Source organism: Staurois parvus, unplaced genomic scaffold (assembly GCF_062004578.1).
Source record: "Staurois parvus isolate SC_StPar_1 unplaced genomic scaffold, SC_StPar_1.0 ptg000287l, whole genome shotgun sequence".
NCBI classification, from domain to species: Eukaryota; Metazoa; Chordata; class Amphibia; order Anura; family Ranidae; genus Staurois; species Staurois parvus.
Genome location: NW_028318083.1, coordinates 24,949,962 through 24,975,262, shown reverse-complemented (window position 1 = coordinate 24,975,262; position 25,301 = coordinate 24,949,962). Strand labels below are relative to the sequence as shown.

General features: G+C 42.4%; 1 protein-coding gene across 2 annotated transcripts in view; it reads right to left on the bottom strand.

Annotated features, from left to right (window-relative positions):
- Nucleotides 1–25,301, bottom strand: part of SLC66A2 (solute carrier family 66 member 2) — a 150,501-nt gene that overhangs the window by 101,683 nt on the left and 23,517 nt on the right. Inside the window, exons 3-4 of one of the 2 annotated variants that reach the window (XM_089682334.1) lie at nt 22,835–22,968; nt 14,039–14,092 (exon numbers count right to left, since the gene is read on the bottom strand). In XM_089682334.1, the coding sequence (XP_089538460.1) occupies nt 14,039–14,092; nt 22,835–22,968 (188 nt within the window). The remainder of the gene's footprint in view (nt 1–14,038; nt 14,093–22,834; nt 22,969–25,301) is intronic. The other variant, XM_089682336.1, reaches the window with a different exon arrangement.

The window sequence follows — 25,301 nt, the reverse complement described above, 5'->3', positions numbered from 1 at the left end:
TTACAGAGATGTACAAAATGTTTATTTTAATCTAACTGTGGTATATTGGTATAAATGAAAAGTATTTTTTAAATTAATTGTTCATTAAACCCCCAAAACCATGATTGGTACTAATAAATATACAGATTACTCAAATATATTACAGAGGAATTTTACCCATAAAAAAAAAAAAATAACGTTCTTTAACAAGGGACATACATTTCTCATTAATAAAGCTACCAAAATCAGCATGTGCCTTAAATTGCCTCCTGCGCTGCTCCTACTCCTTGCTGGAGGCTGCCATTTTGCTGAAGTCCAAAGCCCCTGAGCAGCAGTATATCTTTAAGTTGTTAGCAGACTGTCAAAAACTGGAGCCACTAGAGGCCAATGTCAAAAAATGAGAGCAATTTAGTATGTGCAAAGCAGGATGAGACAGTGTATCACTGAATTTAAAATCCCGTCAGATTTGTATTCATGTCTGTGTCCCCGTTGGGGAGATGTGCACTTTGTCTCAGTAATCATTGCCTCCAATACAAAAAAGTAATGGAAATGTCAAAATTTGAGATTTGACACCATAACTAGGGATGCACAAATACCATTTTTTGATCGACAAGTACGAGTATCTCGATACTTTCTATAAATTACTCGCCGATACTTTGTGATGCGATTTGCGTCCATACAAAATGTATGGACGCAAACTGCACCGCAAAGAATAGCATGCAATTTGAAAAGGAATGTGACTCCTCTCCAAATTGCATGCTGTTTCCCCACTGCTCCTGAGTGAACTGAGGCTGGTCATAGCAGAGTTCACACAGGAGTGGTGCAGGGAGGTTTCCCACAGTGGAGAGTGGGAAAGAAGGGCATGTGGAGATGTATACCAGACGATAGATGCTCCGTATTCTCAGCTGTAGGAGAGGAAAGTGGCGGGGATTTGAAATCCCTGTGGCTTGCTCTCTTCTCCTTGCAGAGATGACAGTTCAGGCTAGAGGGATTTTGATTGGTCAGCACCATCACATGGACGGTGCTAACCAATCAGAATCCATCTAGCCCATACCATCATCCCTGCAAGGAGAGGAGAGAAAGCTGCTTCACAGGTCTGGGAATTTGAAATCCCCCCTGGCTTTCTCTCCTCTCCTTGCAGGGATGACAGTACAAGCTAGACAGCTTCTGATTGGTCAGCACCGTCCATGTCTCCTCTCGCACAGCTGAGAATATGAAGCATCTGCCACCTGTATACATTCCCACACACCCACTCTCCACTCAGCATGGGATCGATATAAGGAGGCTTCCTGCACCGCTCCTGTGTGAGCTCCAGCTATGACAAGCCTGGGTTCACACAGGAGCAGTGGGGAAATCGCATGGGATTTCAACAGGAACTGCATTCCTGTTCAAACCGCACGCTACTCTTTATGGTGCATCGCACTTCAGAGTATTGTTTTGTGGTATCAGGAGCATTTTCATGTGTACAAGTATTCATTAAAATACTCTGTATCGGCACAGATAGTAGTATCTTTATTGGTGTATCGGTATCTTCCAATGTGGACAATGGTTTAAGAGGGATTTCCCCTTTCTTTGGAGAGATTTCCTCTTACTTCCTGTTGTGTTTCTGGGACAGTAAGTAAAGGGAAATCTCTCAGACAGGGCACTTGTCTTATATCTGAACTCCAGGAATGTAACCAGTTTCTAAAATGTGCCAGATTACTATGGGTTAAGTCCAACCAGATGCATGCCACCTCATGGACTTACCGCTTTCACTTACAACTCAACTGTTTTCTTTGCACTTTCGGTTCCCCAATGCTGGACCTTCTGATCTCAGTTCTAGGAGCTACAGAGCCACATACAGCCACTCTGTTCACCCCTCCCATCTGCCCAATGTGAACCCATTCCCAAAATACAAAGCCTTCTATGAATGAACAGTGAAGAGGAGGGAAGGGCAGAGCTGCTGTATAAGAAAATGCCCCTCCGTTCCTGTAAGAGTGACGGGAGTATTGATGCTCCTGGTGCTCAGTAAAACTTTCAGTTGTAAATAAAGACATGCACGTTGTTGGACTTATCCCAAAGTAATGCTACGTTCACACTAGCCTTGTTAGCAAGCGGCAGACAGGCGTTTGGGAAGCGTTTTTACCGTATCCCAAACGCCTGGGAAAATTCTGCACATTGCAGCACATGGTGCTGTTCAAACGGGAGCGTTAGCATCGCGGCAAAATGGACGCCTCTGGTTGAGTCAGGAGGAATTGAAGCCTCCTATACAAGTCTATGGTGCCGCTCCGCAAACTCCCGGCCGGCATTTGCGACGTGGTTGCGGGCGTTTCTGGAGCGTTAGCACTATTCAAACGTAATCATAGGCGTCTGTGGGGCGTTAACACTTGGCAAACGCCTAGCAAACGCCGCTAAACCGTGCATGCAGCGTTTGCGGAGCATTAAAAACGCTCCGAAAACGCCGGACTAACACTTGTCAAACGCTATAGGGGCGTTTGGCAAGAGATGGATAAACAGTCAAGTGTGAACGAGCCCTAAGCCAGCACAGTTTAGAAAGTGGATGATTTCCTGGAGTTCAGATTTAACCATTCACTACTCTGCCCAAAACTAAACAAATGTGGACATATGCACCCATTAAAAGCACGATCCCCTTTTACCAGTTGTGGACACTGGATGTGCAACACACACCCCAAAAAAAACTTCACTGAAGTACACAGGGCATGTGTAGTATGTCCTGGGCTTCTGCCCCACGTTATCCCACCTTAGCACTTCCCAGAAATTCCCAGTTGTGTAAATACAGCAACTTTTGTAGCTGCTGCTATCAAAAAATCAGACCAACTGACTGTATCTCTATCTGCCTCTGTACAGTTCCTATAAATACTAAGTAATGTTGTTACTTTTGTATTTGCGGTTTCATTCATCTGCAGGTCAAAAGGATGAGCGGAATCTGTGACATCTTTAAAATAAGGTTACTTGATAACAATCTTAGATATTTTATAGAAACACTTAATAAACCTATCAATATATTTATGACAATTGTGCAAAAATACAGACATCTTGAATCTCTGTCTAAGGCAGCAGTAAAATGCTGTCAACCCCTCTCTGTTAAATATGATGAATGGCTCCATAACAGTCCACAATCTGGAGAAGATATAGAATTCCAGAGCACCATCTACTGGATAAGAACCGATATACAACCATGCTGAAAAGATCACACAGCTGATTAATCCAGCACTATCCAGCACTACAATTCAGCACTAGAAGGGATAAGAAAGATAATCAAAGAGCTGCAACCCATCATAGCAGAGGATAAAACAAAGAAAATATTCCAACAACCCCCAATGCTGGCTTTCAGGCAATCACCAAACCTCAGACATAAAATAATGATCAGAAGGAAACTTTGCTCTGATTGCAAAGTCACAAATATACGAACCGAGCTTTGCAAAAAACACTGCAAACTGTATTGCCAAATCAGGACATTAAAAAATGTCACAAACATGCAAAATACAGCTGCCAGTTCAGGCTTGGTGGATCCTGACTGCAAAGTCAGGATCTTTCTCGAGCCTTGAGCAGCTGAGTGATGTCAGCTGAAAGGGGAGGTTGGCCTGCTGTCAGCTAAAAACGGTTCACAGGCATGAGGAATGAACTGCATTCCTGTGGTCCATAGGAGAAGTACAGCCCAAAAAAAGCTTTGGTCATACTTCCCCTTTAATGTAATGGCATACTGCAACCCGTGAACTCCTCAACCAGCGCAACAGCATCCATGCACATCGGCAATGAGCACCACTGAATCCATGCTTGTTTCACAGTAATCACTTTTATTAGTAACTATTAAAAGAGAAGCAAATAATAGTAACTATTAAAAGAAGCAAAAAAAAAGTCCTACTTCTATGGATCCCAGGCGTGCAGTTCTTTTTGCACTCCTGTGACCCAGCTGACTTCACTCAACCAATCCAGGCTCTGGATCGATCCAGACTTTACAGCGCTCCACTGAGAGCCTGAGCCAGCCACTCCAGACTCCTGCACAGTCCAGCGCTCCAGCAAAGAGCCAGTGACTGACAGTCACCGGCTCTCTGCAGCCTGAAGACCAAGAGCTGAGCGATCAGTGGTGTTTGGTAGTTAGGTTCTCAGTCTTAGAGCCGGTAGGAGACAGATGCAGTATTGGACCGATGCTGCATCTACCTAGGTGAGTATAAATGTTTATTTTTTTCTAAACCCAAACTTCTTTTAACAAGGGAACAGCAATGCATAAAAAAACGAAAAAAAAAAAAAACCTGGGTTTTGTTGGAATAAAATATTCTCTTTTTCAGAAGAATTTAAGCACATTTTAGTAGGCTGAAGGGTCACCGCCCTCTGGCCTGTCTTGGGATCCTTATGCTCCTACTATCTTGAGGATGTGGTGTTTTTGCCCTGCCCACCTTGTATCTTTTTCACCTGTACTATACCTTCTTTTTCAACTTACCACTTCTACTGTGTCCCATCAGCTTTCTGACTTGTTGTTCCTGTATAGAGCCATTATCGTTGTCGAACTCTATTGCATGTACCAATACTGGCCACCACTAACCAGGGGTATATTTACCACAAGGCAAACAAGGCATTTGCCTAGGGCAGCATTTTTCAGGGGGGGCAGCAGGAAGAAGGGACACACATGGCACGGGGACCTGGTGGGTTCCAAGAGAGGCTGCGGGTTTCATGACGGTGTATGCACAGCCTGACTCTCATTCCCCGGGATGTCCAGAGCTGTGAAGATAAGTGTCTCTCTGTCTCGCCATGGGGGATGGTGGCTAGTGTATGGGGGGCAGTGGTAGTGGAAGGCTCTCTCGGGTGGGGGGCAGGGGTGTTGTTGGTAAATATCAGGCTCTCTCTATGGGGGGCGCAGATTGTGTTGCCTAGGGCAGCACAAAACCTAAATACACCACTGCCACTAACATATGTGCTTTGTGCCTGGACTATCGTAATTTTAATTAATACTTCTATGCTCTCTGTATATTTTTTGAAAATGTATAAGGAATGCAAAAAAAATAAAAAATCCGATTGGTTGCTATACCTTACACCTCCTTACTAAATCACAGACTGCTCTCTGCTGAGACCTATCCAAACCACTATAATATCCAACAGATTTATTTCATGGGTTACATGGTTATCCACTCTCCGATAATGCTTCACAAAGACGCAATTCCAGTGTTATGCTGAATCTCTGAGTATTTTCCAAAATGCTACAAAGACAATTATTGTAAAAAGTTTAATGTTCAAGCTCAGTTGTTTTTTTCCCAGACATTTCAATGATGCAAGGATCCCAGGGAACATGTATTTGTGCGGACTTTAAAATACAGCATTCTTCAAATATCTAGCTATGCTCAAGCTGCTTTTCCTGTGAATCTTGTCAGATGTTTGACTCCTGCTGTGCGAAGCAAAAAAGCCGATGGGGCATTTTCCTAGCAGAAGTAAAGACAAGAAGAGAGCTGTGCTGTTTTACATACAGACTCTGAAGCAGGCTAGTCTTAGGACACCACAGAGAATCTGCCTAAAGCTTTGAGCAGATTCTCAAAGTAAAAGTGCCTGTACGTGATTGCTTAAAGGAATACTTCATGTATCTGCTAAAGTGTGGATTAAATAGAATGTCAGCCATTTAAGACTCCAAACTCGACAATAAAATGATGCCAGTAAACCGCACATTCAGATTAAAAAAAAAAAAAAAAAAAAATTGCGTAAAATGATAGTCTCATTTTATAAACAGAAAAAAAAATGTTGTGTATTCAGGTATAGATATCTCTGCTTTTAGTCAGTCTGCCCAGAAAACACATGGAAAGTAAAAACTATAAAGGCAAGGGGCACAAGTAGCTACAAATCTTCAGCTGTACGAATACTGCCCTCTAGTGGAACAATCACCTCATTTTAGAAGAAGAAAGAACTAAAGCCGAATTCAAAAACAAGATGTTTGATAACTTTAATTAGAGGATCCAAGTTATGTTTTAAACTGGAGGCAATGTTAAATTTTTTTATTTGCATCGTTCACTTGGAGCATATTTTGTTTAAAAGAAATCTTTATCCCCCCCCAAAAAAAACGGCATGAAGCCAGCATTCACCACACCCCCAGGACCCCCAATTTCTTACTAACCACCTGGAGGAAGCAGTGCATCTCATAATGCAATACGGGTGTTTCAGCAACCAATATACTGGTGCCAACATTGAACTGTGGGATGTTATACAGGAATGTCTATGCCAGGGGTCCTCAAACTTTTTATACAGATGGCTAGTTCACTGTCCCTCAGACCGTTGGAGGGCCGGACAATAGTTTAAAAAAAAATAAAAAAAAAATGAACAAATGCGGACACAGTACAGGAGATGACCAGAGACTGCAGACACAGTACAGGAGATGACCAGAGACTGCAGACACAGTACAGGAGATGAACAGAGACTGCAGACACAGTACAGGAGATGAACAGAGACTGCAGACACAGTACAGGAGATGACCAGAGACTGCAGACACAGTACAGGAGAAAACCAGAGACTGCGAACACAGTACAGGAGATGACCAGAGACTGCGAACACAGTACAGGAGATGACCAGAGACTGCGAACACAGTACAGGAGATGACCAGAGACTGCGAACACAGTACAGGAGATGACCAGAGACTGCGAACACAGTACAGGAGATGACCAGAGACTGCGAACACAGTACAGGAGATGACCAGAGACTGCGAACACAGTACAGGAGATGACCAGAGACTGCGAACACAGTACAGGAGATGACCAGAGACTGCGAACACAGTACAGGAGATGACCAGAGGCTGCGAACACAGTACAGGAGATGACCAGAGGCTGCGAACACAGTACAGGAGATGACCAGAGGCTGCGAACACAGTACAGGAGATGACCAGAGGCTGCGAACACAGTACAGGAGATGACCAGAGGCTGCGAACACAGTACAGGAGATGACCAGAGACTGCGAACACAGTACAGGAGATGACCAGAGACTGCGAACACAGTACAGGAGATGACCAGAGACTGCGAACACAGTACAGGAGATGACCAGAGACTGCGAACACAGTACAGGAGATGACCAGAGACTGCGAACACAGTACAGGAGATGACCAGAGACTGCGAACACAGTACAGGAGATGACCAGAGACTGCGAACACAGTACAGGAGATGACCAGAGACTGCGAACACAGTACAGGAGATGACCAGAGACTGCGAACACAGTACAGGAGATGACCAGAGACTGCGAACACAGTACAGGAGATGACCAGAGACTGCGAACACAGTACAGGAGATGACCAGAGACTGCGAACACAGTACAGGAGATGACCAGAGACTGCGAACACAGTACAGGAGATGACCAGAGACTGCGAACACAGTACAGGAGATGACCAGAGACTGCGAACACAGTACAGGAGATGACCAGAGACTGCGAACACAGTACAGGAGATGACCAGAGACTGCGAACACAGTACAGGAGATGACCAGAGACTGCGAACACAGTACAGGAGATGACCAGAGACTGCGAACACAGTACAGGAGATGACCAGAGACTGCGAACACAGTACAGGAGATGACCAGAGACTGCGAACACAGTACAGGAGATGACCAGAGACTGCGAACACAGTACAGGAGATGACCAGAGACTGCGAACACAGTACAGGAGATGACCAGAGACTGCGAACACAGTGCCCCATCGTTGGTGTCAGTGGGGGGAGGAATAATGCCCCATCATTGGTGTCAGTGGGAGGAATAATGCCCCATCATTAGCATCAGTGACACCAATGATGGGGCACTATTCCTCCCACTGACACCTATGACACTTACCTTGCTGACCCCTGTTCCAGCATGGTGCTGCTGCAGCCAGCATACCTGGTAGCAGCAGCACCACCATCCGCACGGCACACTTACCTGTCAGCTGTCCTCCTTCACTCCGGCCTCTCCCTCACTCGTTGTTCGTGGGGCCGCTCGGCTCTGCCTCCTCACAGGTGATTGGCCACCTGTGTGCCTTTCCTGAGCTACAGTTCTGGCGTCCAATCACCGGTGAGGAGGCGGAGCCGAGCGGCAGCGCGAACATCGAGTGAGGGAGTGGCCGGAGTGAATGAAGGAGCAGCGCTTCCTGGACTGGATCGTCGTGGGACTGGGACACAGAGCCAGGTAAGATACAACAGCCCCCTGCCCGCCCCTGTACTTAGTGTCCCTTCGTCGCGGCAAATATGCCCCTGCCGGCGGGCCGGATAAATGGCCTCGGCGGCCCGCATGTGGTCCGCGGGCTGTAGTTTGAGGACCCCTGGTCTATGCCATGCATGAAAAAATTGGCCTAGGACAGCTTAGGGCTTCCTGTGCTCTGTAGTTACTGTATAGTATTTAATAACTTGTTTTTTTTTCTAAGGAACCTGCAGAGCACTGCACATGCAATTAGATGATCACAGGTGCAATCTCAGGCTTCTGCAGACTCTCAGGATAGTGGTCTGCCCTTACCTCATACAGGCAGGCAGTTACTTGAACAGGAAGATCAATGGACTACGAGAATGCTCATCAGCTCCCTCGTAGTACACTTAGAAGCACAACCCATCAGCCGCAATGGATGATGGTACTTGTAGTCTATCCATTCACAGAAAACTGAATGAAGCAGCCCTGTGGGTGGAGCCCGCACCTGCTGTCACGGGGAATGGGGGGGGGGAATCAAGGGGTGAGGCTGCAGATGCTGGAAAATGTTCCACCCTATAAAATGGTGGAACATGTAACATGTTCCATTGGTGACCTTTTTCTTTAATGAAATTGTTTTCTGAAAGCTGGTACACAACGGGTGTTATTTGCTGCCTAATGTCCTTTTCCTCCACACTAAAAACAGAGATGCTGAATTTGTATCGCCCGACGTCCCTGAAATACCTTAGATTGTACGCCCCTTGAGGGTTAGGGACTAATGTGAATGTACAATATATATGTAAAGCGCTGCATAAATTGATGGCGCTATACAAGTACCTGAAATAAATAAAATAAAAATAAAATGCAGTTCCGGGCGCCAGGCAGGTTGTTTTTTTTTTTTAAATATAGTCCTGCTGCGGGCAAGCGGCAGGGCTTACACATCAGGTGGAAGCATTCAGACAGTGGCGCTGCCGCCTGAATGCTTTCACACACCCCAGCAAAGTGCCCATGCACCCCCGCCCCCATGTATCCCGGTTTCTACTTGCCCATCTGTGGGCACAGAAGGGGCATAGAGGGGTGGTAGCAGAGCGGACACGTCTGCTCCCCTCTCCTTCTTGTTCCGGACCTGGAAGTGACATATGACATCACTCCCGGGTCCCCACTGACCAATTCCCAGCCAGCACGGCCAGGAAAGAATATAATGCAGTGCGATCTGTACTGCATCAAATTTAGTGGAGCACAGGGGACAAATCCAGGGTCTTTTAGACCCTGGATGTCTCATTAAAGAGAACTGGTCACCAAACAATCATCACATAGTGGACTTTTTGTTCCCTTTGTGAAAAAAAAAAAAAAAAAAATTTAAGAAAAAAATGTTTCTTTAATTGTAAAAAGAAGAAAGTTACACCCAAGCACATAAAATCCATCCCCCCAAAAAAATATTGAGGCTCTCCATCCACACATACAAACCGTAATTAAATGCACCTGGGTGCTTATGATTAAAAATGTAGGTCGCAATACACATGTAACATATCGCCACGCACGCCAGAATGAGAGCAATACAATTCTAGCATCAGACCACCTCCGTAACGCTAAACTGATGACCTATACAGGGCTTTTAAATCAACACCTATAGAATATATAGGGTACTGAGGTTTGTTGCATTAAGAAATCATTTCACCAAGATCTGCTGTTGGAGTGACAAAAAAAAAAAAAAAACAACACATTTTTGTTCATTCTAAATACCAAATTATTTTCACTCCATGCATAACTTAAATGGTTTTTCTGCTTTTATGGATTTCAGTGGGTTTTCTGAGGCTTGTGCTGTCTCATATGTACAAGACATTCATTACCCAACATTGATTACCTTCTGTTACTGTCACGCAACCATGGCTCTAAATAGATAAGAGCATTGCAAGGTTCAGGAGCAGCAACTCTGTGGATAACTGCAGACAGCAGGTATTTATATCTCTATAATAGACAGGTATATACATCACACAAGCAACTCAAATATATATCTTTGCTTGAAGTGTGTGATTCATGTAGACACAAAAAAGGAAGACATTCAGTACAAGCACAATCACAAAAAGGAAGACAAATTGAATACAAGCACAAAACACAAAAGGAAGACATATTCAGTATAAGTACATCACAAAAAGGAAGACAAAATTCAGTAGAAGCACAAAACACAAAAGGAAGACATATTCAGTACAAGTACAATCACAAAAAGGAAGACAAAATTCAGTAGAAGCACAAAACACAAAAGGAAGACATATTCAGTACAAGTACAATCACAAGAAGACTCTCCTAAACTAATAACCTAGCACATTCACATAGCAGAGCACATATCAATATATGAGACTCCTACCATCTGCTATCTCCAATATGCCAAGTCATTAGTATGACACTTAGTTCTATAAACGCTTACGGAGCGCAAAAAAAAAAAAAAAATTTCCCCCAGTCATGTTATTAATGATCTGCAACATGGCTGTGAAAATAAAAGCTGTTAGCAGGAACATGGTCCTTCACTCCCCAACTACCAAGTCACAGTCTAATGCCACTTAATTTTGTCCATTGCGTAACCCTAAGATTAATGCCCGCATGCACATATAAACTATTCCAAGAGCTTATGGTTTTAGCCAAATCTGTGATTACACTCCAAATTCCAGGAGGAATGAAGAAACAGAAACTCATGAAACAAAGCCCTATATTAATGACAAAAACAGAGCTTGATATGAGAGGACTGGAGTGTACTACAGTGTTTCTTTTACCTCTTCACGCTGGCCGAATGCAAATGTGGTTTTCTCTCTACCTCTTTTCTCAGGTTAAATGAAACACCATTATTTTACTGCTAGTACCTGTTTGATCACTCGGGCATAGCTCCTGAACCATGGAAGCCGTGATAGAGCCTTGGCCTCTAGGCGGCATTATATTGCTAATAATGTTCTTTACAATGTATGATCTTCGCCTGTCCCACTCCTTATTGGTGGTTTATTGTACAACACCCCTGCATGGGCGATCAGCTGTTTGTACTACTCAGCGTTTCAATAAAACTTTTTGACAAAGAAAGTCAAAACATTCTATACCTTAATGCATTAAAAAGGTAAAAAACGCCTAACTACCTGTTCTACCCACCCCTATCCTGGCATGGCTGCCACCATGGTACTGGCTTCCTAAGGAGGCACCTGGAAGAGGAAGAAGTGGACAGTGCTGGTGGGGGGGGCTGTCAAAGAGGATGTAAGGTACCACTCTAAGCAGTATCATTGCACAGAGCAGGTAAGTAGAACATCTTTTTTTATTTTGAACCTCCCAAAAATGATCCTTTAGTATCACTTGAATTACAAGTACTGTACATCTGCATGAAAAGCTCTCCTAGTACCCCTGCAGTCTACCTAATGCAGCTTCTTGTGACTGTGTGGCAACAATGCAGCCTGCTCCTGTGTTCAGTGCAGCACTGCCATTCTCATGTAGGCTGTGTTTGATGCACTACAGTGGGAAGAAAGAATGTTGTCAGGGACATGGCTATTAGCATTGGAACTGCCGATTCCCCAGCCTGTAGCTTGTTAGTCCGCTTCTGCCCACGCCTAGTTCTGCCCACTGCTTTCTGGAACAACAGCACTGCCTCTGCAGCCAAAACCCTCCCAATGTGAGCTGCAGTGTCTGGGAGGGGGAGCATGTGAGGCACAAACAAGGGAGGATTTGGCTCTGCCAAGGAACATAAGGAATGTAGCTTATGCATCACATAGTAACTTGACTTGGTACTAGTTTAGACTGTAATAGAGAAGTCTTCAGTTGTACCATAATACATAAAGGCCTCTTCCCCATCATAACTAGCAGCTTTACAGTGAAAATAAAAGATATCCCAAGGGGTAAAAACATTATTAAATATTCTTGTCTTACCCCTGGTTTCCACATGTGGCGCCTAGGCAAGGGTGACATTATCATACCTGCGGGATTCTTAGAAATGCCAAATATCCCAAAACTTGTGGATACTCATCTGTCATCCCTTACAGTAAACTGGGGATAAGGTAAACAGACCTTCCATTTTACTGTAAGGGGATGTGCTATGTCTCTAAGCAGAATGCCTTACTGGGGAACATCACATGAATAGTCAAGCCAAAAACTTTCCCACATTTTAGAGTGGGGAAGAACTAGAACTTCTGCGGGCTTTTACAAGTATCCAAGGCGCTCTTAGAGAGATTTCTGATCACTTCCTGTCCTGCTGCCAACTGTTGCATCAGAGAGAAAGTGAGAAAAATCTGTAACGGGGACACTGGGAAAAATAAAAACCTGACTGTGGTTCTAGCCCTCCCTTACTCTTCTAAAGAAATTCTTTTAACAACTTCCCGTCCAGCCCATGTCTATAAACGGCTGGACGGGAGCACCGCAGAAGCGGTTTGATGTTTCTAAATGTCACCTGCATTCACTGCCTGTGCGCGCTCCCTGGGAGCGTGCGGCCCCGTGATCCGGGGCCCGCTGTGTCCTCTGTGTGAGGTCCCGATTCATGTGATCACTGATTGGTCCATCAGTGATCACATGAGCAGTAGTAAACAAGATGTTATTTCCTGACATCATTGCTTACTACTTGTGAAATCTGTGAATGATTGCAGAGGTCACATAGTACAAGGCTATTCACAACAGCCTGTACCATATAACAAGCTGTGACCAATCACAGCTCACACAGCATTTCTTAATGGCTGCAAGAATGAAGCCAGAGGGAAGGAGAAATTATTGCTTTTACAGCCTTTACGGGTGTAAAAGCAATCAGTGTGAAAAAAAAAAAAAACAACAAATCTTCATCACCCCCCACAAGTAGTACAGTGTTACTAGGGTACTGCTAGGGTGACAGCATGTTAAAAAAAAAAAATAATAATAAAAAAAAAAAAGAAAAGAATGTAAAAAAAATTTTGTTTTGAAAAAATTAAAATTTTTTTGGTTATAAACTAATTTGGGTTATTTTTTTTCTTACTACAAACGATAGCTGAATAAATTTTGGCCAAGATTTATGAAGAAAGATTTGCAAAATTTTTTTTCAAAATGTTTAGACTTTCATTTATATACTGTAGCAAAAAAAAAAAAAAAAAATCCTAGTGGTGAATAAATACCACCAAAATAAAGTTTTATCTGTCTCAAAAAATGATAAAAAATTCACATGGGTACAGTGTTGCATGACCGCGCAATTGTCATTCAAAGTGTGATAGCATTGAAAGCTGAAAATTGGCCTGGACAGGAAGGGGGTGAAAGTGTCCGGACTTGAAGTGGTTAATATAAGTTTGTGGTGCTGTTGGAGAGTCACCCCTCCTCCCGATTTCCTGTCTGGTAAAATGTTGTCAGCAGGACAGGGAGTGTAAATCTCTCTAATGGTGCCCCAAATACAGCAGTATATCCAAAACAAAGAACGAAAGTTTAGGATGAACATACAGGCTGTCTATTTAGCAATTTTAGAGCTTGTGTAAAGGAATATTTAATTGCAGCACAACTACTTTTCACCCAATACAAGTCAACGGAAAAGTGGCTTAGAAAGTGGTCAGTAGCAGATCTCAGAAGGACTCATAAGTATCTCGGAAGTTCAATCTGAGCTGAATGAACCAGCAAGCATGATGCATTTACCCATTTGCAAGAGCCCCTAAAAGATGACAAGACCACTATAAGAACAGTAAACCGTTACTTGTTCATCCAATGGCAGCCATGGGCTAGAACAATTCTCCTCTCATACACATTAAAATAGGCCAGCTATAGCCAAATGAACACACACAAATATTTTCAGACAGTAACTGTTTAGTTGAAAACTTTCAGAACAAAAACTATTAAAAAAGCAAAATCAGGTCTGGGAGTGAATTGTAACATTGGGTTAAGGTCAAGGTGAAAAAAAAATTTAAATTAAAAGTGGTTACTATTAAAATGAGGTGGGAAGGTTATTATCCTCATGCAAGGTGGGTGTTAATAGTACATACCCAGAAAGCATCTCTTGGGATGAGTTTTGAATTCTTCATCCTTACTATCTGAGGCTATAAAAATTAAACAATAGAAGAAAAGAAAGAAGAAAACAGAGCATTGATACAGTGTTTTATTTTAAAAAAATAGCTTTTTAATGACTTCAAACTGTTCCAGTTTCATCTAACGCCAAGCTAAGATTTACACACCTGCAACTTAATGACTGATCCATTATACAGCACCCCACCCAGAAATGCATTTATTACAGCAATTGTCACAGTCTGAGGCTGACCTTCAAGGCTTGCTGAGTTCATGTCATCATGTTACTGTATATCATTACAGAGTGAAATGCTCAGTTTGTACATCACTAAAAAAAAATACAAATCCTTTTTGTAATTATTTAACATGAGACTGTATTTAACAGTAGGGATGACAGCAACATTTATTACAAACAAACAAAAAAAAATTGATATAGGTGGTAGCCACATAACACTGCAATAATGTTGAACAAACTAAGGGCAGCTTCACAGTGTCCTGCTGCGCTTTGGGCAAAGCGCAGCTAACCCATGTTTTGGTGCGGATTAGCGGAACTTTCCTATAGAGTTCCGTGGTTTTGGTGCACTTTTTGGTGCTGCAGTGGGGCAGTGTGAAGCCACCCTATTTTTACGGTCATCGATGGTACAATGGTGTCAATAGGTTTAGGCATTTTCCATAGACCATGTTATATATATCATGATGGCTTTAAATTAAACGATGTTTGGGAAAACTAAAATAAAAAAAAATAAAAAAAATAATACACACACACACACACACACACACACACACACTTGTCAGCCTAAACGTCAAAGAAATAATCTTCTTACTACAGCAACAGGCGGTAAAAGAAGCATTTTACTGCACATTACCACAGCATGTTAACCATTCAATTTGAATGGTACCCCAATGTACTATTACAGCAGCAGAAACACACCCACATCACAGCACATTCTGTGCCCATGCATACCCATGCTTTGTGGTGTGTTTCATTAAAATTAAAAAAGGTCCACTTCCTTAGGTATGTTTGTTCAAAAGCTGCAATCAAACAATCAAAGGCAAAGAGTGACCGAGGCATAAAGTGCAGGCATAGAGTAAATAGACCCAACTGAGCTTCTGAACTGTGAGGTACAAGTAGGAGCAGTTTGGCAAAAACCACTGACAACATATTAAATTGTATGTTAACTTTAATATTTTTTTTAATGCATGTGTTACATATATGTATTTTATAAATCATAATCGCTATCATTTTCAAGTATTTGTTCCAGATGAAATACCTGGTTGATCCTGCCAGTCACCTTTCTTCCTTGTTCTTAATTAGTCACACAAGACACAGAAGCTGATCCGTTCTTCTGGGGTCAGTCTTCATCCTTTGGCTGACTATTTGGAGGTACAGGACACTGTGCAAACACACAGCATGCCTGTATTAGGTAGTTTGTTAAACCACCAAACCCTGACCAATCACAATCTGCACCCCCTCCTAATCAGAGCCTGCCTCTTTAACCTGCCTCCTGCTCAAGCAAAGCCTGCATATTGCTGCAGACTAAACAGACTATGAAATACAGGCAGGCTATGTGTCCTGTAACCCGAGTTAGTGTCCCTCCCAGCCAGTGTCAGTTAAGGCTGGTACACACAGGCTGAATATCAACAGAAACTGGCCAACATTCAACCCATGTTGAAGCAGCAACCTATCCAACAGAAGCTGGTCTAACAATTATTGAACGGGCATGCTGGAAACCAATTGTTCCTCTGACCATGTGGTCTACTGCCTGACCTACCTATGAGGACTTCTCTATGTTGGCAGAACTATGCGTACCCTCTGGAAAAGGTTTGGGGAACACCGACGTTTGGTCAAAAAAGGAATCGACAAACATAACATTTTCTGGAATTTCATGACAATTCCTCATCTGGACTTAGGGTTTGGGTCATTAAGTCTATCCCTAGGACACTCCCTGCAGCAGAGCAATTCAAATGTTTTTACCAAAGGCAGACATTCAGGATTTACACCCTTGACACTTTGTCACTGGGAGGCCTCAATGAAGACATTGAAGAGAGTGCTCTTTTTCTTAGGCTGCCCCACAAGCTCTAGCAGTCAACCCTTGTGGTGGCCAACACAGTACGTTCATACGAAATTTGAAATACTTTAGCCTATGTCCCCCCTTATATATGAATCCATTTATACTTTATCTTCCAACCAGGTAAGCCCCCCACACAAAACCACACGGAACCGATAGGACCCTTTTGCCAGATTTCTCAGGCAGTATCTTATACTTCATACATATGTAGCTATACACGTGTACATATGTAGCAGATAATCTATACCTATGTATTTAGATCCATATAAATAATTGCCCTCTTCTTTTTTATATTTATTTACAAGTTTGAGGTTTATATACACATTTTTTATTATACTACTACTTTGTCCTTCCCATTTTTAGTGAAGCAGTGTAAATACCCCAATTCGTAACAGGATGGCTGGTTATTGTAGTTCCACAATGATATGCACTGCCTTCCTCCTGCGTGTATGTCATCGGAGGGTCAATGACCTGCATACTCATGTTTTTAGATATGTTGGTACTCATTTACCACCCCCCTTGCAATTCATGGGTACTTATTTTATGTTATCCTATGCGGCCACGGGCTTAATATGTGCCGCCTGTTTGCCAATATATACCTTTCCTAAGATGGCTTCCTCATGGCCTGAAGAAGGAGCGCATTTTTGGGCGTCATTTCCGGTCGTAATGTCACTTTCGCTGCATTCCACACCAATCAGGAAGCTCTGGGAGTCTCCAGAACATCCTGTCAGTGGGCCCACAGCCTCCATCTCCTTACAGTCCGGGACCAGTATTGATGACAGCCTTTTACACAGTTTAGGCCCGGTCACATCTTTCCTTGTGATTGCATCTGCTTATAACTATAAAAAAGGTTGATCTTAACACTACACTTAGATGGCGCTTGTTTTCCCTTTCTCATTCTGGAAAACCAGTATCCGATCACTGATTGCAGCCAGTGGCTGCGAGTACTGATCAGTGTGTTCTAGTGTGGGGGGGGTGAGAATGCAATAGCCCAGCGGGGAGATCGCTGCACTAACATCGCAACATTAGTAAGTACAGCAGCCTGTCAAGTTTTTTTTTTGTTCAGCCCGCTAGGTTAAACCAAAAAAAAAAAAACTCCCTTTGTGTACCTAGCATTAACGCCGGATTGCCTGCCACACTATAAGTTGCTGATTATCGCCATTGTTAGTATAGTGTCTACAGCTGTGTAAATACCAATATATATACACCATAATTTGTAGACGCTATAACTGTCACACAAGCCATTTAATATACACTTTTTCAGTTTTTTGTACCAAAGACATGTAGCAGAGTACATATGGCCTAAATTTAAGAAGAAACTTGATTTTTTTTTTTTTTTGGATAGCTCTATTTGTGTGAAAGAAATTATATAAATTTCATTTGAGTACAGTGTTGCATGACCAAGCAAATGTCAGTTAAAGTAGCACAGTGCTGAATAGCAAAAAAAATGCCCTGGTCATGAAAAAGGCAAAACTTTCTGGAGGTCAAGTGTTTAAGGACTACTTATCCCAATGGTACCTTGCTGCCTGCATGCTGTGATTCCTGTGCTGACGGCACTTCTTGAACCTGCCTTTTGAACTATATAGGTGCTGAGGAGGAGTCTCTGCGAATTCTCTGTATTCTTTAGGCAAAAAAGATACAGTCCCTTTAATGTCAGCACCAGGTCGGTCCACACCACTCATGCCTCATTAAAGAACAGGTGTTGATGCAGCTTGTAACTGCTCAGAATGAAGATGAAGTGAAATAGGATGATCGCACACGATGGAAGTGAAAAGCCAACTCTTTATTGTGAATCCAAAGACTCAAGACAACATCACCGCAGCATCACTGCAATCACCAAAGAGACAGGACCTGTTGATGTGTTTCACACCTAGTGGCACTTAGTCATAACATATCCACAACTCATTCAGAACATTTACCGTAAACGCTTTCAACATATATCATTAACAACAGCTGAGCCTAACGGGCGTCAGGCATGAAACACGTCAACAGATCCTGTCTCTTTGTTGGTTACAATGATGTTGTTGACTTTTTGGATTACAATAAAGAGTCGGCTTTTTACTTCCATCTATGTGCGATCATCCTATTCCACTTCACCTTGATTGGCGGTTTCTTTGGTTTTCCCCCTGCTAAATTAGGGCCAGGCTTTGTGCAGTCCTTTCCCTCTTTCTTCCAATTCTTAAATGGAATGCTCATACAAGCCAAGCTACCCCTTATCAAAGCAAACCTTTAATATATGGCAGATTACCAATTCTTAGATGTTATGGCTGCATTCATTTTCTTTTGTAAGTGTTTTTTTTTCACCTTTTGATCCAGCCAGCAAGCCTGTTTTTTAAAAGCACAAGCTCTCCAGCAGAATGCATCCGTTTACATAGATGAGACCGACCATTCAACACTGCCAAGGGTGCTTAAAATTACCAGATTTTATTTCTTTATGTAAAGTCCTCATCTCAAAAGGAAAAAAGGGTTTGCTGTAACTGATTAAAAGTGTGAGCTGAAGTTTGGCTTCAATTTGTTAGTGTGTTTAAATCTGCTGATACATTTAACAATTCCCTTCCTCTCCAGACAATGCTTCTGTCCGCTGTGCCTCCTGTGCTCATTCATTTAGAGCATAGAAAAAAGACAAAGAAAAGAAAATGAATGTAGCCACCACATCTAGCGATTGGTAAGCTGCAATAGAATACATTTTTGGTTTTGGGTTTACTACGGCTATAGGGGTTTCAGCTGAGCCAAAACACATGGAATGTTCAGATCGTCGAAAGCAATCTCTTATGTCTCTAAAATGTTAATTTTTTTCACAAATCTACTAGTACAAGTCAGGGCAGCAAGATTAGTTTTACTCAGTACTTGTTTTGTTACATGTATGTCTGCTCATTGGGTAATGTCAGCATTTCACCAACAGGTACAGAATGTTGTCAGTGTACAGCAGTATACGGTTACTTATACAATACTGAGGCTATACAAACTTTAATTTGGCTTTATTTGGACAGCAGTTTAACCAGTTTTCAGATGTTTGAATAAGTCTGAAGCAATTAAAATTTACTGCTCAGAAAATAAAAAAACATTGTGAACATGTAGCATCCTTTGGAAACTTACATACATTATGTATGATGTTACAGCATTCTCTGGAAACCTACACATATATTATTTATGTGCATGCAGGAAGTTTTGCGATCCCCCCTCTATTCTCCCTGCCAATCCTGGACAAGAAGAAGACACCGAAATCCCCAGCATATTACAGTTGTATATGCATATATATGACTTCTGTACCGCTCTGATATCTGTATGTAATATATGTGTGTTATTCAGTCCAGTTGTATCATTTATTATTTATTGCAGGTACTTATGTAGCGCCTTCAATTTACACAGAGCTTTACATATATATTGTACATTTCACATCAGTCCCTACCCTCAGGGAGCTTACAATCAGGGGTGGACTGACCATTTGGAAACTCAGGCTCTGCCTGAGGGCCTGGGGTCAGTAGGGGGCCCCATGAGATGTCCCTGGTACCTTTTTCATAGGTTTTTTTGGGTTTGGGCAAGGACACGGGCCCCATGATCCCCTATTGCCCGGGGGCCCCATGAGTTGTCAGTCCGCCCCTGCTTACAATCCAAGGTCCCTAACTTACATTCATACATACACATACTAGGGCCAATTTTAGACAGGAGCCAATTAACCTACCAACATGTCTCTGGAGTGGGGCAGAAAACCGAAGTACCCGGAGGAAAGCCAAGCAGGCACAGGGAGAACATGCAAACTCCAGGCAGGTAGTGCGGTGGTTGGGATTCGGCCGACGACCTTAGTGCTGCCAGGCAGAAGTGCTAACCATTCAGCCAAAGCGCTGCCCATTGAACAGTAAACGCCCAGGTGCCGGTTCAAGAGACTTGGCTCCACTTGCCATCCATAGACTGATGAAAAAGAAACCGCACACTGACTTTTGATCCAAAAGCTTTTTACAGAAATATCAAGGGGTATAGCTGCACACACAGTTCCAGTCCAGGACTGTGTTACTAAACCCAGGACCCTGCATTCACTATATCTGGTCTCCCACAGTACACAGAACATGGAAATGCAATTATTTTAGTAAATATAAACTGCTAAATACCTTTTCTCATCAGCAGTTAGAGCAGTCTTGTGACTTCAGCAGAGCACTGGTTAAAGCTTGTAGGAGGGGTTTTCTTTTTGCTCTAGGAGGATGTGAAACCTCTAACCCTGTCTGGACAGTGCTGATTGGCCCTGTGCTGATCACATGCATGCTCCCAAGAAAAAAAAAAACGCTCTAGCAATACACAGCAATCTGAGCATGTGCATGTGACCACGGGTTCAGCCTGTATCAGGTGGTCATTTCAACAAGAGGAGGGGCAGAGAAGGAAGGATCAAACAGCCTTTTTACACAGTGCAGATGATTAACCCCTTAGGTTCCACAGTGAGTATAACAAGCATGCTTTACTGCATATACAGACTGATATTACTGTTGTGGGTTTAGTAACACTTTAACGTGTTTTACCAAACTGACATTTTCATGCGGATCACAAGGACCTTGTGAACAAGCCAGTTGGAGAAACGCATTAAGAAGTAGCAGTCCCAGGCAAGGACAATGTATGTGCAGCTATACCATTTGATATTTCAGTAAAAACGTTTGGACCGGACATTGATGTGCCGTTTATTGTTTTATCATGGTAAACTCCATTGTTTACTGCTACAGTGCAGAAAGAAAAAAAAATTGTGTTCCCAATAACATAGCAGCCAAGGGGTGAAACCAAAGCATGTCGCAGAAGATGCTAAATGAAGAAGTGTCAGATGCTAAATGTTCTTCTGGTATCCTCAGCTCTACACAGATCGAAGACCTGAGGACTGGGCAACAGGACATGTGTGTGATACAAAATCGGTATCCAAAAAATGATATAGCAAACTGTGATACAATAAACACCCTATATATTGACACTGAAAAGTCCCACTTTCACCCTTGAAAGTCAAAAATTGTAAAATCAAACATTTTTAGTGTCAGGGAAATTATTTTTTAAAAAAAAATCCAAAATTATTCTTCCAAATTCTGATCCATAATCACTGTGTGCCTCCAAAAATGCAGTATACCTCCAAAGAATAAAAATAAAACTGGATAGTGTATTAAAACTTTTTTTGTGCAAACACAAAACCACAGAACAAACCTGAAAAACGTGAGATAGTGAAGCACTCTGTGTACACTTCTATATACACACTTCTCTGTGAACACTTCTATATACACACTTCTCTTTGAACACTTCTATAGACACACTTCTCTGTGAACACTTCTACGTGGCTGAATTAGCTCATGGAGTGTTCACAGAGAAGTGTGTCTATAGAAGTGTACACAGAGTGCTTCACCATCTCATGTTTTTCAGGTTTTTTGTGTGGTTTTGTGTTTGCATAAAAAAAAAAAGGTTTTTTTTTTTACACTTCTATATATGATTTAATCACTGTTGTACTGAGGATAATACACTATCCAGTTTTATTTTTATTCTTTGGAGGTATACAGCATTTTTGGAGGCACAAGTTCATTATGGATCAGAATTTGGAAGAATAATTTTGGAGTTTTGAAATAATTTCACTGACACTAAAAAGGTTTATGATTTACAAAGATGGGTAACAGGACAGGTTAGCATTAATACTCTTCTTCTGTATTTTATGTCTTGTTAATTTCTGTATTTGAGACAGGTACAAGCTACAAATGTAGGATAACACTTACAGCCGAACCAGCTGCAGGTGTTCCAGTTCCAGGTCTCTCTCCAGACAGCATACCCCACTACTATGTACTTTTCAATAAAAAGTCAGGGGAGGAGCCTGTGTTACTTCATGAACAATACTGTTTTATTGAAAAGTAATAGGCGTTGGTGCAGCTTGTCTATTCTATATAGTGTATGTTGGGCATATTTCACCTGTTCCTAGGGAAAGTGACCAGCTTGGGCCTGGCCACTCAGACACGGAGTGTTGCACTGTGGGTAGGTAGGGAAGGTGTCAAGCGTTTCCCCATACCTGGAAGTACTAAGTATGTTCCTGGGCTTCAGGAAATCCTCTTAAGTAAATACAAATGCATTTGTACTTCCATCTCCATCTGGATGTTCTTCATGCTTTTCACAAATACATCCAAAGCAGAGAGTACGCTACATACAGTATAAAAGACTAGTATATAAAACAATCAAGTAAATAAACTTGATATTCTGTGAAATGTGCACCTACATTGGTGCAACCAGTAGACCAAGATTTTTATAGCTACTGTACATGTTTATTATGTATTCCATTTGCAAGTAGCTACGTGCCTATGATTTCAGCCACCGCTTTGTAGTCTGCAGTTATCTCTGCATTGAGAAGATCTATAAAAAAAATATCCAGATAAACACTGAAGGCACTCATCCATGCACAATTACTGCATGTGTTAATAAGTGCATGGCAAACAGTGCTATCTATTGGCAGCAGTTATATCTTTATAAGCAACCACTTTTCATAATCTAAATAGGCCTTCTAAGACTCAAACTGCTCCATGAGACCTTAAAAAAATGCTAATACTTTTCTCTTGTTACCTTTACATGAGAGTAACCAATTTCCATGACTGTCTTTAAAGTTGTATAATGTCCGCTTTCAGAGAACCAAGGCTCTTTCCCCAGTATATTAACAGAAAGCTGGCATCCTTTTTTAAGGAAACATCTGCAGGCACATAAGATATAACTAACCTGTAAATGCACGTCGTTTTGTGCTGATCTCACTTGCAACGCGTACGTCTGTGCACAGTTTCAGCATTAGCAGCATGGTGGTGATCATAATGATACTCTGCCATAGTAACGGGGATTCAAAATGACGTCCAAACCTGAGATAAAAAGGTTGATAGTTCAAATTAGCATTCCAAGCCATAGTACTCAACAGATCAAACAAAACTACTACACTAAAACTCTTCCTGTAAACTGCAAGTGAATACATAATCTCAAGCAGGGGCGGACTGACAACTCATGGGGTCCCCAGGCAAAAGGGGATCATGGGGCCCCTGTGTCCTTGCCCAAACTCAAAAAAAGCCTATAAAAAAAAGGTACCAGGGGCATCTCATGGGGCCCCCTACTGACCCCGGGCCCTCGGACAGTGCCCGAGTTTCCAAATGGTCAGTCCGCCCATGATCTCAACCAACAATGCACAGTGTCTTGTATCTTAGGTGTAGTATACTTGCATACATGTTGTCCCATAACTAGCTCCAGTCCCATTGCTGAAACAAAAAGAATTTCCAGTAGGGAAGCTAGGAACTGGGGTTAGGAGCCTTAAAAGGGTATTTCCACTATTGCATTCAAATTTGAGAAAACCCCACTATATGTTTGCTGTGTGTTTCCATCTACACAGCGTACCTTAAAAACTGTTCAATATTCCTTACATTATTACACAGGATTTATATAGCGCCACCAGTTTGCTCAGCACTTTACAATATAACGGGAGACAATACAGTTTAATACATGAGCAGGGGTGTCAAACTGGTGGCCCTCCAGCTGTTACAAAACTACAAGTCCCATCATGCCTCTGCCTTTGGGAGTCATGATTGCAACAGTCAATCTTGCAATGCCTCATGGGACTTGTAGTTTGGCAACAGCTTGAGGGTCTCCAGTTTGACACCCGTGTTTTAGAGGTTTCTTAGGATAAGGTGTCATTGGCGATGCTAAAGCTGGATACACACTGGACGAAATTTGTCTGGTTCAGCAGTCGCCAAATTTCAATCTGTGTGTAGCCCTCTGTCTGTCAGAAGCTGATAGTTAGATTGGTTTCTGAACGGTCCTGGTGAACGTTGCTGAGAAACCTGCATTCGATCAGCCATGGCAGTTCTGACCACCAACAAATTACATTTTTTGAAGTTATGCTATGTTAATGGGAACTTGTAACAAATATAGAAGTAGACGTTATCCCAATTTGGCTGTAAAAGCAGAAATATGGAATTGGTTGGAGAGGCCAGGAGGGCACTGCAGTTAGCATCCTTAAAACATCACACTATGCTGTCTCAATACTTCTCTGAAGAGCAGTGGACTATCTCTTGGGAGAAGTTATGCAAACATCCATATGTCTTCATGGGCAGATGTCAGACTGAAGGAGTGGGCACTCCTATACAGACTAAATTTGCATGTAGACCACCCTAGGTAACAACCCACATGCAATGCTGAGCCTCCAAGATTTAAGAAACTGAAATCCAATACAAGGAGTGAGCCAAGGACAGTAGAGCTCAAGAAGAAAGGGCACATAGATGCTACACTTCCACCAGCCAACAAGTTAAGTGGGCTTTATGACTTGCTGCAGCTTCCATTGCACATTGTGAAAAGGTCACAGTGTGCAGTGAAATCAGGGTAAACAATTTCAGTATAGGAGAGGAGCCTGTAAATCTGAGCAAACCGAAAATAAGGCTGGCATTCAGCTTTAACTGTGATAGGTAACAGCCAACTGGAAGATTTCCTTGGAGATCCGATTTCTGCTTGTAACCTGATTTTCCTAGAATAGCAATTTATCACTCAAGTAAAAAGGCAGGACAGGTATTCTCAATCCCCCACACTAAAAAAAAAATCATTACTTTGTTTCATGCAGAGAGAAAAGGGAATGCGAAACAGCCAACAACTGTGTGACAAGCAACTCGGGCTTGTACAGCAATACTTGTAAAGGTCGAACAGGATCAAAGGTGCAGTTACATAGATTAAAAGCACAGAATATTGATTTACAGGACTATGTCAGCTCTAGGTCATTTAGTATGTGAAGGATACCAGTAAAGGAAGAGGAAATATGCTTACCTTTCTGGCAACCAATTTGTTAAAACCTCGCCATTCGCTGCTCCCTGACCACAGTAAATATTCGACTAGTCAGGTGTCCAAAAGCGGTTTTCCCCCACTGCATGCTGTGGTTCCTCCTGCTGGATCGTATGTCCTGTAATGACATACGAGCTTGCAGGAGAAACTATATCACACAGCAGGGAAGCAGGTATTTCCCACACATGGAGGTATAGCAAAGAGGTAGCATTTCAACAAATGGGCCACCAGAAAGGTAAATATATCCTCTCTTCTTTTAAAAAAAAGTTACTTTTTTGCTAAATCTGTATGTTTTTTTTTAAATGAATACGCTGTCCCGATAAGTGCAAAAAAAGGGGGGGGGGTTGAAGTTCCTACCTACCCAGGGATGACAGCAATA